The sequence below is a fragment of the Canis lupus genome, chromosome 11, assembly GCF_003254725.2.
Source record: "Canis lupus dingo isolate Sandy chromosome 11, ASM325472v2, whole genome shotgun sequence".
Taxonomy (NCBI): Eukaryota; Metazoa; Chordata; class Mammalia; order Carnivora; family Canidae; genus Canis; species Canis lupus.
In genome coordinates, this window is record NC_064253.1 from 73,341,146 (window position 1) to 73,355,452 (window position 14,307).

Sequence of the window (14,307 nt, forward strand, 5' to 3'; positions counted from 1 at the left end):
CAGGGGCGCCCTGGACAGTCGCGGGCTCAGCGCACCCCACTCCCCAGAGCAGCGCCTGCCCTCGGCCCTGGTCTGGGCAGCCCCGTGGGGCTCAGAGGCCACACTGAGTAGCCACCTGAGCACCTCGCCATGGAGATGGAGGAGGAGGAGGAGGAGGAGGAGGAGGAGGAGGAGCAGCAGCAGCAGCACAAGGCAAGGCCCGGGGCCACGGCCGCCCTGGAGCCCAAGGCCCAGCGCGTGCTGCTGACACACGGGACGGCCAAGGCACTGGGGACGAATAAAATTTAAATAAAAAGCAAGCAGGGCACGGAGAACTACAGCGCGAACAGGGATGTTTTCACGCCCCTCGTGACGGGGGCGAACCTGTTGGCGGCCGCACCGGGGAACAGACACCTCCGGGCCCGCCAGCCCGTCCGCAGGCCCAGCAGCGGGGCCGTGAGCCCGGGATGCCGCGTCCCCACACCCCCGCTGCGTTCCCTCGCTCGGGCCCACCACGGCTTCCTCCTCTGCCCACCCCCGCGGTCCGCCCACGGGGGCGCCTCCGCTTGCTGGCCCCCTTGCCACGGCCACGACACCCGGGCAGCGTCCTCCCAAGACTCTCGCCCACCCGGGCCCATTCTCCTGGATCGCTTTTCAGAGCACCACGGCCGGCGTCCGTGCCTTTGCACGTCGACTCTTCCCCTGTGCTCCCAAGTGCCCCGGTTACGCAGCTTGTCTTTACAAAAAAAAAAAGTTAAAAAAAGAACTAAATGCCTTTCCTGCCGGTTTTGCCCTTACTTGCAATGACCCAGTCTCGCACTATGGCTCCTGTGGTTAGGTACAGAGGGAAAACCTGCCGCTCTAACCGTTCCAGGGCGCTGGGAGGCGTTGATCACACCCACGTACTTGTGCAACCGTCACCACGACCTATTTCTCACATCCTTCATCACCGAGCAGAAAGCCCCCCGTGGCGCAGGAACCCCCCCATTCTGCTCACCCCAAGCCCCGAGGACCTCCACCCCACTTCCTGCGCCTGTGGCACAAGGGGGACCACCCAGCGCGTGCTCCCCAGGTTCACACGAGCCACAGCACGCGGGAGGACCTCACGTCCACGGCGATCTATGCTCCGCTGACTGTCCGTCCCCGTCTGTCCATCCGTCCGTCTGCTGGTGCCCGCTCGGGCTGTCCCCCCGGCCGGCGACGGTGAGCAGCGCGGCTCTGGCCGCCGTCACCCCAGCGGGCGTGCCTTGTTTGGGGGGCCTTGGGGCGCTGAGCTGGGGCGCAGTCGCCGGGTCCCACGCTGGGGCGAGGCCGTCGGGCGGAAGGCCGGCTTGTGAAGGACTCTGCAGCCGAGGCCCAAGGTCGGGCGCAGCGACACAGGGCACGGAGCTCGAGGGGCTCCATCTACTTCACACACCCCGGGCGCCCCCAGTCTCCACTTCTCAAAGAATTTCTCATTCTTTTCTGAAATCTTCCTCTCGTTTTCAATGTATGCAATTCTCTCATCTTATTTTTTTTTAATTTTATTTATTCATGAGAGACCCAGAGAGAGGCAGAGACCCAGGCAGAGGGAGCAGCAGGCTCCATGCGGGGAGCCCAACGTGGGACGCGATCCCGGGACCCGGGGTCACGGCCTGAGCCGACAGCAGATGCTCGATCGCTGAGCCCCCCCAGGCGTCCCTCTCTCGTCTTATTTCATGTGCTTGATGTATTTTCGTTTTTAAATCTGTTGTCAGGGTGGCCCTGATGGCCCAGTGGTTTAGCGCCGCCTTCAGCCCAGGGCATGATCCTGGAGTCCCGGGATCAAGTCCCATGTCAGACACCCTGCATGGAGTCTGTTTCTGCCTGTGTCTGTGCCTCTCTCTCTGTTTCTAATAAATGAAATATAAATAAATAAATAAATAAATAAATAAATAAATAAATAAATAAATAAATAAATAAAATCTGTTATCATTTTGGTCTCTGTCTCCCGGTTGCTTCCATTGTCTATTGGGACGTTACTCTGCTTCCTCTGGGTCCCTTTTCTGTTCATGACTTCAGGTGGAATTTGGCCTTGATCCTTTTCTATGGTTTATTTGATTGTGAAATGATCCTTCCCGGCTTTTTGGATTAAGGTACGCTCAGGAAAGATTTTCAGCCTTCACAGAGCCCCCTCTTCCGTTGCTTTTGTGTGGAGCTTGCCTTCTGGTGCTTCCTGCCTCTGCCCTTATTCTTTCTTGGGTCCTGGCCATCTCTTTCTTTCCTTGTCTCCAAATTCTGGTAGCGTCTTGCACGTTCCCACATTGCCGACAAAGACTCAAGAGGAACGCAGTCTCTTTGGTCTCTGTCCTGCTCAATTCTGCTTTTAGTGTGGGGTCCTGTCCTAGAAGAAAGCAGGCAGTCTCATGAGCCTACAGGGCTGCCCTGCTCCAGCCCTTTCAGGTGCTCTTCCTGCAGGCCCTCACACGAACCCGCTGTTGGGAGAGGACAAAACTTCTACTTCTCCCGGCTTCGGCTGACGTTTTTAGATCAGCTGCCCTTCTTCAGTCATCACCCGTTGCCTGTCTTGGGCTCATCACATACTAGCCTGTTCCTTCCTTTTCCTCCTATGAAAATGCTAATCTCGTGGAAGTGTTTGGTTTGCTCCACCCGCTTGGATTCTGGGGCTCATTTGTGATCTGCTTCTGTTTCAAGTATCCTCTGGGTTTTTGGTTCTGCTACCGAGGGGTGGTTTTTACAGGTAGTTTGGAGAGACTGAAAAACTATGCCTCCGCCAACAACCACCTGCTCTTCTTGTGTTGAATTTCAATTTTTAATGATTTTGTCTTCAAATTCTAGCACCGTCTTACATGGTCCTACAGAGACCCCCTAGGACTAACACAATCCAGCCCAGTACGCGTATCCCAGAACCAGCTGACAACTGGTAATTCACGGGGAACCTGGATCTAGAATTCTCTTGTGAGCTGTAGGGAGAGTTCCTTCCCCTGGGAAACCGGGGTTATGACCCCTGAGTAGAGCTTCTCCCTGATGTGTGTTCCCTTCGTCACACCTCTGGGGTTTTGTGTGGATGCCACCCGGGAACCGTGAGCTCCAGGAAGCAGGGACCATACACACTTCAGCTCTGTATCCGCAGGCCCCAGCACCACGCCTGGGATGGGGACCTCATACACATCTCTCAAAAGAAGGCATTTGAGCTAAATGAGGTTTGCAGCTGTATTACATAACCAAAAGGATTCAAAAAATCATTCTTAAAACCAATTCATACTCATGGTAGAAAACTTAGAAAATACAACAACAACAAAAAAGGATATAGAAAATATTTACCCATAATCTCATCCCCAAAAGAGAACGACTCTTACCCTTTCGGCGTTATTTCATTTTCTGGTTCTGCGTGTTTAAACCACACAGTTTGAAGAACATTGTAGACCGTTTTAGCTGTTTCTCCATGTACACGTCTGCGTTTCCCCCTGTATTATTCTTCCTAGCGCTATCTGCTAGCTGTTCATTATTCCAGTGTGTGATAAAAGCAATTTCGGCGCAAAATTAAAGGCATCCCTGAAACAACGAAGACAGGTGTCCACAGACTGCCTGCTGGTTTCCTGACAGGACACGCCCTACAGTAACTGGAAACAGCACAAGGGGACTGGGACAGGCTCAGAGCGGCATAAGGGCAAAACCCTTCTTACTAGAATGAGCATCCGGACTCGGCTCCTCGGCTTGTTGCCAGATGCCAGCCCCACAAATCCCAGTAGGTGGCAGAACAGGCCAGCTGGCGGCGGTTCTCCAGCTCCAGGGGCCGCACCGTCACCGCCAGGGGGCCTGAGCTGGAGCCGCTCGCCTCGGGGTGGGGCCCAGTCATTTGCATTTCCAACAAGTCCCAGGTAATTCTGATGCTGGAAGGCGCGCAGGTTGAGAGCTTTCAGCGAGAGGAAGTCCCTGCAGACCAACCCAAAGCCCCAAGCGCACTCACCCACGGGCCCAGGCACCCCGCGTGCAGCTTACTTTGCACCAGTCTTAAGAGCACAGTGAATGACAGACTTCCTGTTCTCCAGACAGAGTCTCGTAGGGGGTGGCAGGAAAGAGAAATGAAAATAATGCTCCGTTTGTTACTCCTACCTCTCCATTTTTTTCTTCCTGACATGCGGCCTTCATGAGTGTTTGTTTTTCTGATCCTGCCTCAGAGTTCGAGCGTTGGGCCCTTAAAGCCTGATGATCAAATAGCTCAAGAGTTGCCTTATGCGGCTAAATCTGCTGAACTACCAAACTCAGGAATGTCTGCTTTCCTAAAACTCTCAGAGGAAAAATCGTCTCTGAACCCAAGGCTTGAGATACAGAAGCACACCAGACCACCTCCTCCCGGGCTCTGCAGGAGCAAAAATAAAACACTAGTATCTGCACTTGGTTGCCTCTTGGGTTTAAACATGGTTAATTCTGGAAGAAAAACTTGGTTCAGGATTGTCCATATTTTCCTCGAAATACTACTGATCACTTGTGATACACCTGCATTAGGAAAATATTAAATTAAAAACACAGCTCTACTTTATATCCAGCACTGATCAGCTCTCTTCAGCAGGTCTGGGTCTTACCACACCTACTTTAAGAGAGAATGTCTATTTGTGGCCTATCACATTAACCACTGGGATGTTAATAGTAATTGTTGATAGGTTTGCTTTAATTATTATTTCTAAGTTAGTTATGCCTAGATTAATGAAATTTTATTTCTGACCTTAATTCATCTCAAATGTTTCCCAAGTAAATATTTGAAAGTATAATAAAAGGGTGAAAGATGCAGACAGAATTCAAATACAATCACACGTAAAAAAATCTGTTTCCTGTCTTCATATAAAGACAAAAAATGTCAATTAAAGCAACCTTATGATGCCCTTATACCTACTAAATTGGTAAACATAATTAAAGTAACCAACCTTCCCATTAAACTAATTGCTACAAAAATGACTCTATAAAATCCTACAAACTATGTAGGTTACGTCAATATAAAATATAATTATGGCAATACCTCTGTGATGCTTTCCAGTTAACGTAGGAATTAGCAGATAAATACTGTTAAATTCTTTGTCCAACAAGAGTTGATTCACATGGACAGTATGATTTATTGCTTATTTTTTAACCAAATACCTAAGTAATTTCTAATGGCTTTGCAGTAATGTGTATCAAATAAGCAGCTCTGGAAAACTGATAAGCATGTTTCAAGTGGTATTAAAAAGCCACACTGATGGATATATAATAATAAATGTATCTCATAGTTAATTAAAAAAAAAAACACTCAAAGCTGATGATGTGAAACATTGTTATTTAATCCAGCAAGGTGACAACATAAATCCCTTTAACTCATTTGGAAGGCCGTAGGAGAAATATGATGCAAAAGTCATGAAATGTTCCTTCCTTGACACAGAGGAGGTCTCTGGGGAGCCAGAAATGATCTTTCTTGATTTTGACAGTCCTTAGACGGGTGTTCACTCTAACTGTTCAATGAACTGGGTGCTTTATGCACTCTTCCCCATGACAAAAAATGTTCAGAAAGAATTCTTTGCTTTTACCGATGCGTCTTCTACCAGGAGTTTGTTCTAAGAAAATATGCACAGAGAAGTTCTCTGTAGCATTGTCTAGAAGCAAAACTGGAAGCTACCTAATTATCCACCAAAAGAGGAATGGGTTATCAAATCATAATAATAAAAGAATACTACAAAGTACTAAGGTAACTGAAAATACTTAAAGCACATTTTTTACAATAAAATGCAATGATTTGTAATCATATAAATCTATACTTATGTGCCTAAGGATTAGAAGAGACCATTAAAAATTATGATATAGGAGCTCTGGGGAATTTTCTCCATAAATGTCTTACTGTTACATTATCTTTACCACAACGAGAGCAGAACATGTGGTTCAAATGCAAAGGACAGGAACATCCCGCTGGCAAGGACTACCCATGTCTAATCACGGAATGATCATCAAACATTCCGCCCAAATGTTCTCAGAACAACTTAGATGTTTATAGGCTCTGGCACAACAGGGCAGTCTAAGAGCAAGGGCTGTGTGTCACTGGCCTTTCTTTTGCTTCCATGCACCGATACTCTCAAAAGTTATGTTTCTTCCAGTTAATGTAGCCCCTAAGATCCGCGGAGCTTATTAAAATATCTTCCCAAGCACCGAGTCTCACGTAATAATTCAACCTATAAACAGTGTTGCTGGGCAGAATTTTGAAAAATGTTATGGATCAAGGGTGAAAGTTAATGGCTTGCCAACTGCAAAAGGTACAACGTGATGAACTGCCAACAAGATTGCCCAACTCACTACCCTAGGCAAAAAGGTGGAGTCAGGCTGAGTCAGGGAGGGTGGCCAGCTGAGGCTCTGAAGACAGTGGGAGGCCAGTGGGATCCTAAAGGCTGACTCTGGGAGTGGGAGAAAGGATCACAGGGGCTTTTCCAGGCGGATGGGAGAAGACCAAAGTGCAGTCAGGAAAAGAGCAAGAACCGTTTGGAGAGATGATTGGGACTCCATTATGGATAGCTTAATAAATCTAGGCTAAAAAAAAAAAAAACAATCTAGGCTAGACACACCCTGCTGGTAATAGAAAGTCAGCGAGGTTGTTTCAACAGGGAAGCCATGTGCTCAAAGAAGTGGTTGGCGAGATGCCCCGGACGCAGAGTGCCAACAGCTTCGGAGGCCCACACAAGGGCAAAGGGGGAGGGAAAGGGGGGGAATCTAGGATCTGGGTCTGTGAAGGCTAACACTCTGGGCCCCAGCCTCCTCCCCACCACTCACTACTGCTCCAAGCAATCAGCCACTTACCCAGCCTCGATTCACTCCTGTGTAACAGAAGTGACATTCTGCCCTAGGACAGTGCTGCTGGGGATCAAAGGTACAGGACCACGTTTGGTGAACGACAAGGAGTCCTACACTTTCAAGTTAAAAAGAATGAACCAACTAGGGGATGGGCTGAGTAGCGGAGGAAGGAAGACAATCCCAAGATCTGGAAGCTGCATTAATGGTACAACACACACCCCCCCAATCTACTCATGAAGGTCGCCCAAATTCCTTCCTTGCATTTGACTTTTCAATGTACTGTTTTCCTCTTGGATCTCATTCAAAAACCGCTGCAATGTTGGGGTTACAATCTAGAACATGCAAAAACAGTAAACGCACAAGCCACTTCAGATGACACAAGAGGCAGTTTCATTTCTAAAAACACATTCTAAAATGCAATTGCTCTCGCAAAGATCCATCCGAATTTGTTGGGGGAAAGAAGGTGAGAAGTTACTACAAAAGTTATTTTTAAGGAAATGCAGCTTTATTACTTTCAAGTACAAACAATAACTTGGACTTGACTAACCAAATGTTGCCTAATTGAGAGAACCTGCCTTAATGTATAGATACCGATGATTTATAGTTAGCACAATCACCCGTGGTAGAAGAATGCTTCCATGATGCATGAAAATACCTTCTCGTCTTAGAGACTTCTTGTCCCACGTTCACTGCACTATCTGCTTAAGCAATCCCTTCCCCCCCCACCCCACAAGCCCTTCAGATAGACTTCATCTCTTTTCCTTAGATCACAACATACATCAAATTAGTGAAACAAGAGTTTATACATTTTTTTTTTTTACCACACTGCCATAGATGTTGGTGAGACCAGTCTTTTTCAAACCTGAGCGTTCTCATCAAGAGTACTAAACCTCAATTAGTAAAATGTCTGTTCACAATGTGAATACAAGGACACAATATGTGAGCATCAGTCATCTGAATTAATAATTTTCCCGGTTTAAATATGCAAAGACATTTTTATCTGAGCACATTCATGAAGAGCAGTAGTAGCTGGGTTCTTTCAACTGCGGTAATCCAGTGGGGTTACACTCCTCAGAACTGTGATACTAAGCAACTACAGCTCCCCGATAGGGAAGACGGGAAACACATCGAAACAACTTGACAGCAAACATTCATCGGCACTGAGCATGAGCATTGAGCGTGATTAGGGAGTGGTGCAAAGACTATCCAGGACTCTGCTGGAGGATTTATTCTGGAAAAACCCCTCACTTTCCTAGAGTAGTCACAAAGGAACCTCTGATGAGACAATATCAAAGATGGCTAGTGGGCATTTCTATAAAAAATGCTAACTGCTCTTTCCATCAGACGCTCTAGCCGGGGACTGCGTAATTCTCAAGGGGGTCTTGGTTGTCTTAAAAATACCTTAGCAAGCACCAGCATAACCAGGTAGGAAGTCTGTGTCAAGGGGCCAGACCTAAAGAACTTCCCCACCCCGAAAGACTGTGTCCCTAAAGGCAAGGGTGACCACGTGCCCTGCCACGGCCTGCATCCTAGAGCATTGATCTGATTCTGCACACTTCCTGCTGAGAAAGGCACTTGCAGGCCACCTCGGCCTGCAAGAGGCCCAGAGGAGGAGGCCCAGAGACTGGTAGTTATAGCGAAGATTCACCTCCAGGTTCCCAAGAAGCCAGGGCACACAGCTTCAGGGGGCTGGCTGGGTTTGTCCAAAGCAATGTTGTAAATAAAGCCCTGCTCCACCATCCTTAGCTACTTCTATTACATTAAAATGCCTAACAAACTTCTTCGTGTCTAAAATAATACTGTTTCCAAAAATATTTTTCTCCCTAAGATGTTTTATAAATGCAGAGCAGTAATCACTCTCCTGAGTGATTCTAGTGATTACACACTAGAATGATTACATAATCCTCACTCATGCTTTACTATGTGTCTGCAATGGCCAGAATGATCTTTTTTTTTTTTTTTAAACTATGAAAAATGAAGTACAATCCTTAAAATTTAATAGCAATATTCCCCTACCTTCCACTAATGAGAAGCTATCCAAACCTGGGTACCTCTCCTGTGCAACTTTTCAGTCTAGCCTCAACCCTTCAAGTCTTTCTTCCTATTTCTCCGATTGGTCTAAAGGTCAGTTTAGGGCCAGTTTTGACAAATTTGACTTACTACTTCAAGTAATGGGGCTGGAGGAAATTAGCTCCCTTTGGAATGTTACAACCTCCTACTACTCAGCTTTCCCAGACCCCCCATCCTCACCCTGGAGCCTGAAGTTGTTTCTGTGCCCCTTACAAGCCTAAGCAGAGAGGAGCCAGCCCTTTACCTCCACCACATATCCTCACTCAAGAAATCCAATGCTCATTAAAAAAGAAAAAAAAAAAAAAGATAAGGAGTTATCTGCTCATGACTTTATGAATTTTTTGAGAATGAGAATGTTCACCAAAAAAAAAAGGAAGAAAAGGCAATTTCCTCCTGTCTGAGCTAAAGAAGCAGAAGTCAGCGGGCATGGCCCCTGAGCGTGGAAGGGGACTACATCACTCAGCTTAGCTATCCCCTAACTACTTCTCTCACTGACCCTCCACTTCATTTTTTTAAGGATGTGTTAGTGTTTCATTTTTTAAAAAGCTGGCACTTGGGATCCCTGGGTGGTGCAGCGGTTTAGCGCCTGCCTTTGGCCCAGGGCGCGATCCTGGAGACCCGGGATCGAATCCCACGTCGGGCTCCCGGTGCATGGAGCCTGCTTCTCCCGCTGCCTGTGTCTCTGCCTCTCTCTCTCTCTCTCTCTCTCTGTGACTATCATAAATAAATAAAAATTTAAAAAAAAAATTTAAAAAGCTGGCACTTGTATGAATAAACTCAGCATCTATAAAGCAATTAAATAAAATGCCCGGGCGAAACGAAGGCCTCTGTGAGAAGACTCACTGCAACCACGGCCTCACTGCTGTCAAATTGGGTGCAGGAAGCCACCACCCGGAGGTAACTTCGGTACCCAGTGAAAACTGAAATAGGACGTGCCATACAAGTTCCAGGTTTGTCATTTTCAAAAATACCTTTTCCACAAACAACTATAACGACTTTCCCTGTGAAAACTGCTGGATGTATCTGGAAGTGAGGTGGGAGTAGGGATGGTCATCAGATCAGTGACCTCAGGTATCTGTTCAGGTCAGAGGAAGAGGAGGAGGCATCCACCTTCATCACTGCCCATGTCTCCTGAGGCTCCTGCAAAACAGACTCCAGCTGCAGTTCTGGTTCCATTTCTTAGAAGACCAAGCGGAGCTCACGCACACAACTTAGCATGAGATGGACTGGGGACGGAGAAGACAGTATTCTTGCCTATTCCCCTAGGAGCCCCCTACACCTGTCCTGAAAACTGACCACCAATCCCCTAGAGTATTAACTTCATGGCATTCAGAGGTCCCCCATCAGGCTTGGTGCTCCTGTGGATTCTGGACAGCTGGGTCCCCACCAGGGTTGGCTTCCTCCTCAGCTCTGCCAGCAAGCCCTCTGCCCACCTGCGAAGTGGGTATGCTTTATATTCACACCAGCGAGAATGAGTCACTCATACTCCCAGGCAGAGGCTACAACTGGGTTTCAGTTTGTGTGTTCATCTTCAACTACTTTTCTGTTGTGTGCAGATGAAATATGCCCCCTCATTTCCTGTAAATAGCTGAAGTGTCCTGGGGCTAGCTCCCTCTAGTCTCTCCCTAATGTTTATGACAATTAATGTTCAAATATCCCCATTGCCGATCTCAGAAATACATAACTTCACAAGAATGAGAGGGTGGAGGATACAAACTGGCAGCTCATAGACCAACTTTGCTTAGCTCACTGTATTTTAAACTATCCTCAATTAGCTGTCAACATTTTAAAAATCAGGAGATTTCAAGCAAAAATCTGATTTCCACTTCCTCCTGAAAAAATCCTAAGACGTGCCACCACTGGGCTCACCTCTACCTAACACTTAGAGCTGAGTAACTGCCCCATTAGATAGGCCTTTCATGATTCAGCACAACCCTGCCCAACACGCTTCAATCATTTATGTCATGTGCATGGCTGCCTTGGGCATCTGAGCTTGTGAACCCTAATCTAGGGCAATTCCTCCATTTTAATATGGAGAAAATGAGGGTCCAGGGATAGAAAGTTAATCTGCCTGAAGCCACACATCAGGCTAGAGGCAAAGGAGCAAGAAAAATCAAGTTCAGGTGTCTCTCTTTGTAAGACCGCCCTTTCTGCCTAAAGAACCATGATTCCCCTTAGCATTTCATCCACTCGCTAACATTTTTCTAGGTGGAATCTGTTATATTTTCTACATTCCCCCTTTATCTATCCTTTTCATGTATCTGGTTTGCTTATAGATACTAACTTTGTACCAATGATTTCATTTCAATATTTTCTTCAACTCAAAAGAAATAATGAATTGGGACAAAATTGAATTATCAACTTTTGCCCACCTGTCAGCAGACGCAGGACCCAAAGTTTAGAAAACACTTAGCTTAACACCTGACTATACAGACAGGGAAAAAGGGGCCCAGGGAAGTGATAAACCGAGGCTGCAGGGACCCTGGGTAACAGAGCTGGTCCTCAATCTTCAGGCTCCGTGCTCTTTCTACTACATCACATCCCCCTTGTGCACTCACCCCGGCAGCAGGGACCGAGGCCCAGCTCGCTCCGTGCAGAAACAAAAACTACAGAAATCCCTTATATCTCAGACATGGCCAACCTTGACTCTGCCAAGTACTAGGGTTTAGACTGTGTTGTGAACAATCAATTTATAGAACTTGCTTTGTCCTGGAAGACAGACCTTCTTTAGAACTGGTATTTGGTGGAGAGTTTATGAATGTCACGGGACTCAGTGGTCTTTGTAACACTGACTGTTATAAAAGCTAAGCCCCATGTGAGAGAAGTTGCTGGAACATCATAGCACCTTTGCTTCAACTTCAAAAGAAAAAAAGGCGATGGTAAAAGCTTTAATAATAGACTGATGTGTTTTTATATATAGGCAACCAATTAGCAGGTTAATGAACCATTTAACTTTCTTTACTGAAAACCAATATTCAAGAAAGATGAACCCTCAATGCACCCTCTTATACTGACCAACGTAACTAAGTACAAATGAAGTCAATGGTGTACCCCGTTAGCATGCTGTGCTGTGTGTCAAGAAAACAAGCCCTCCCCCGCCCCGAGCCCTGGCCCCCTGGCAAACACAGATAAATGATTGTGCACTGCGCGACGATACCGTTAGGTGAGAGCTTTGGTTCATGCAGTCGGCTGCCAGAGGTCGCACTGAAACCCCGCAGCCCCGGCACCCACAGTCGGCGGCGGCCAGCGCGTGGCGTCAGCCGTGCTCCTTCCACAACACCAGATGAATACTGTGGTCGGGCATGCTGGTGGCGAAGACCAGGCCCGTGTCATTGTGCCCATCCAGTCCATTGAGCCAGGACGCTTCGCCCGCCAGGAAGCTCGAGCCTCTCTTTGATTTCCGGTACTCTGGCAGGGGCCAGCGGCTAATCAGGCTCTCGGTCCGCAAGTCCATGATGTACAGGTAGCGGTTGTCAAACAGCAGGGCAAAGATATCTCCAAAGCCAAGCAAGGCCAAGTTTGCTATCTCAGGAGTCTTGATGACCCTACAAAGACGAGAGTTTCGAAACATGAACCAGAAGGCCGCCTTACTTCTGATTCCACTACCGCAATCTTTTCTGGAGACATATAAAAACCAATACAAAATCCAAGACAATGAAAGTTTTCAATAAAATGAAACAGACAAAAAGCTGTACTTCCTTAAGGGGAGGGGAAGGAACCCTTCACATTGACATGGTAACACAGGCACGTAAGGAGAAAGGCAGCATATGATGGACATTTATGAAAGCACAAAATGCCTACCCGGGCTGAAAAGGATCTTATAGATTATCTCATGTAATATCTCATTTCCAAAATATGAAAACAAAAGCCTTGCTGGGATACATACTTTGGCTAAGGATTCACGACTGGTCAGTTACCTGTAAGAACTGGGATGCAATCACTTTACTACTAGGTAAAAAGATGGATTCATCAAATCCTAAAATGCTGGTCTAGGGGAGCCTCCTCAAGCCCAGAATGAAGACTAGAAACCAAGTGATTTACATGCTATTCTATTCAGCAGGTAGCAAACTCTAAAAACAGTAGAGGCTGAAGGATGAGAAATAACCAGAAAATAACCCAGAAACAATAATAAATGTGTCAGAAGTTGTGAGAGAAAACTGGGGGCGTGGGAGGATAGCCTTCACCTTCCCCAAAGGCTGATGACAAAAGCACAGAATGGGAGAGATCCAGCAAACAGCATAGATAAAAAACAAAAACAAAAAAACACAGTCTGTTGTCTGCACACTTAATGAGGCAAGAACAGTTGATGTCCTCTTTGGAGGCACTAGGAAAAGAGCTACAAGAGAAGGATAAACCAATTCTGCTCCGTGACAGTATGTCTGAGCCCTGTGAGAGGTCAATAAACCCACATTTTAACAAGGACACTACCAATTAGTGTGTGTCCAAGAGGTCAACCAGGAAGGGCAGGGCCTGGTAACCAGGACAAATAAGGAACAGGTAAAGGAGATCAGCTGGGGGCGGGGAATCCGAGGTGAAAGAGTTACAGCAAGCCAGATTCCACCTGACAGTGGAAGGCAGAGGATTTAGTCCTGAAGACCTGTTCCACACTCAACCCGTCCTTAACTGAACTTGCTGGCCAAACCTGTTTCTCTTCCTTGTTTCCTGGCTTGCTCTTTCACCCAACTGCTCACCGTTAGGAAACATGGCAACCATCCAACTCTCCTCCTTAATCAAGCCGCAGATTCAATCACCACAATCTATTGATTTTACCTCTTGAATTTTCTCCTACTTTTTTTTACTATTATCCAAATTGCCACGGCTCTGATCCAAGATAGTATCTTCAGCCTGCACTGGTCTCCCCCCACCTACTCTTGGCCCCTTTCAATCAGCTAATCTCACCCCCATGTCTAATCCTATTACCACCTCATTTAACTTTAAACCCTCTGAGGGCTCTCTACTGCACTTCACATCTCCAGCACTGGGACCCTTCAGTCTCCGGGCCTTTGAACGGACTGGTCTCTCAGCCTCCACTGCTCCTTACTGCACACCCACTGCTGGCATTTAGTTAATGCAGATACTCCTCCTTCAGGGCTTAGCCCACACCTCTTCTTCAAGGAAGCTTTTCCTTACTCCTCAACTGCTAGGTGGGGTCTCCAAATGCTCCACAGTGTGGCCTTTAACCCACCCATGAAAACAACTGTAGGCAATTAGCTATTTAACGTCAGTCTTGCCTCTTGCTGGTTAGTAACTTCCACCAGTGTGGTATTTCTGCAGGTTACCAGCATAGATCCCAGTGCCTAAAACACAGGTATGCCCCATAACTATCTGCTCACAAATACAGCAGTGGAGCAATGAACATGGGAAAATAAGAACTCCTACAAAGCACATCCAAAGGAAACTGGGAAAACAACAAGAAAGTCCGGTAAGTCCCATATCACCAATGCAAGCAGGAAATAACCAGAAACTTAGATA

General features: G+C 46.9%; 1 protein-coding gene and 1 long non-coding RNA gene across 7 annotated transcripts in view; one reads left to right on the forward strand and one right to left on the reverse strand.

Annotated features, from left to right (window-relative positions):
- Positions 1 to 14,307, reverse strand: part of FBXW2 (F-box and WD repeat domain containing 2) — a 52,018-nt gene that overhangs the window by 16,069 nt on the left and 21,642 nt on the right. For 4 of the 6 annotated variants that reach the window (XM_025431980.3, XM_035696920.2, XM_049116428.1 and 1 more), the window contains one exon: positions 7,249 to 12,380. The exons of 1 other annotated variant lie outside the window; for it this stretch is intronic. In XM_025431980.3, coding sequence (XP_025287765.1) covers positions 12,092 to 12,380 — 289 coding nt within the window. In that variant the 3' untranslated portion in view covers positions 7,249 to 12,091. Of the gene's footprint in view, positions 1 to 7,248; positions 12,381 to 14,307 lie in introns of those variants that run through there. One more of the 6 variants, XR_004803615.2, reaches the window with a different exon arrangement.
- On the forward strand, positions 926 to 9,145 carry LOC125756086 (uncharacterized). The gene is made up of 2 exons (XR_007414162.1): positions 926 to 3,161; positions 4,140 to 9,145. It is a non-coding gene; the product is annotated as an uncharacterized LOC125756086 (long non-coding RNA).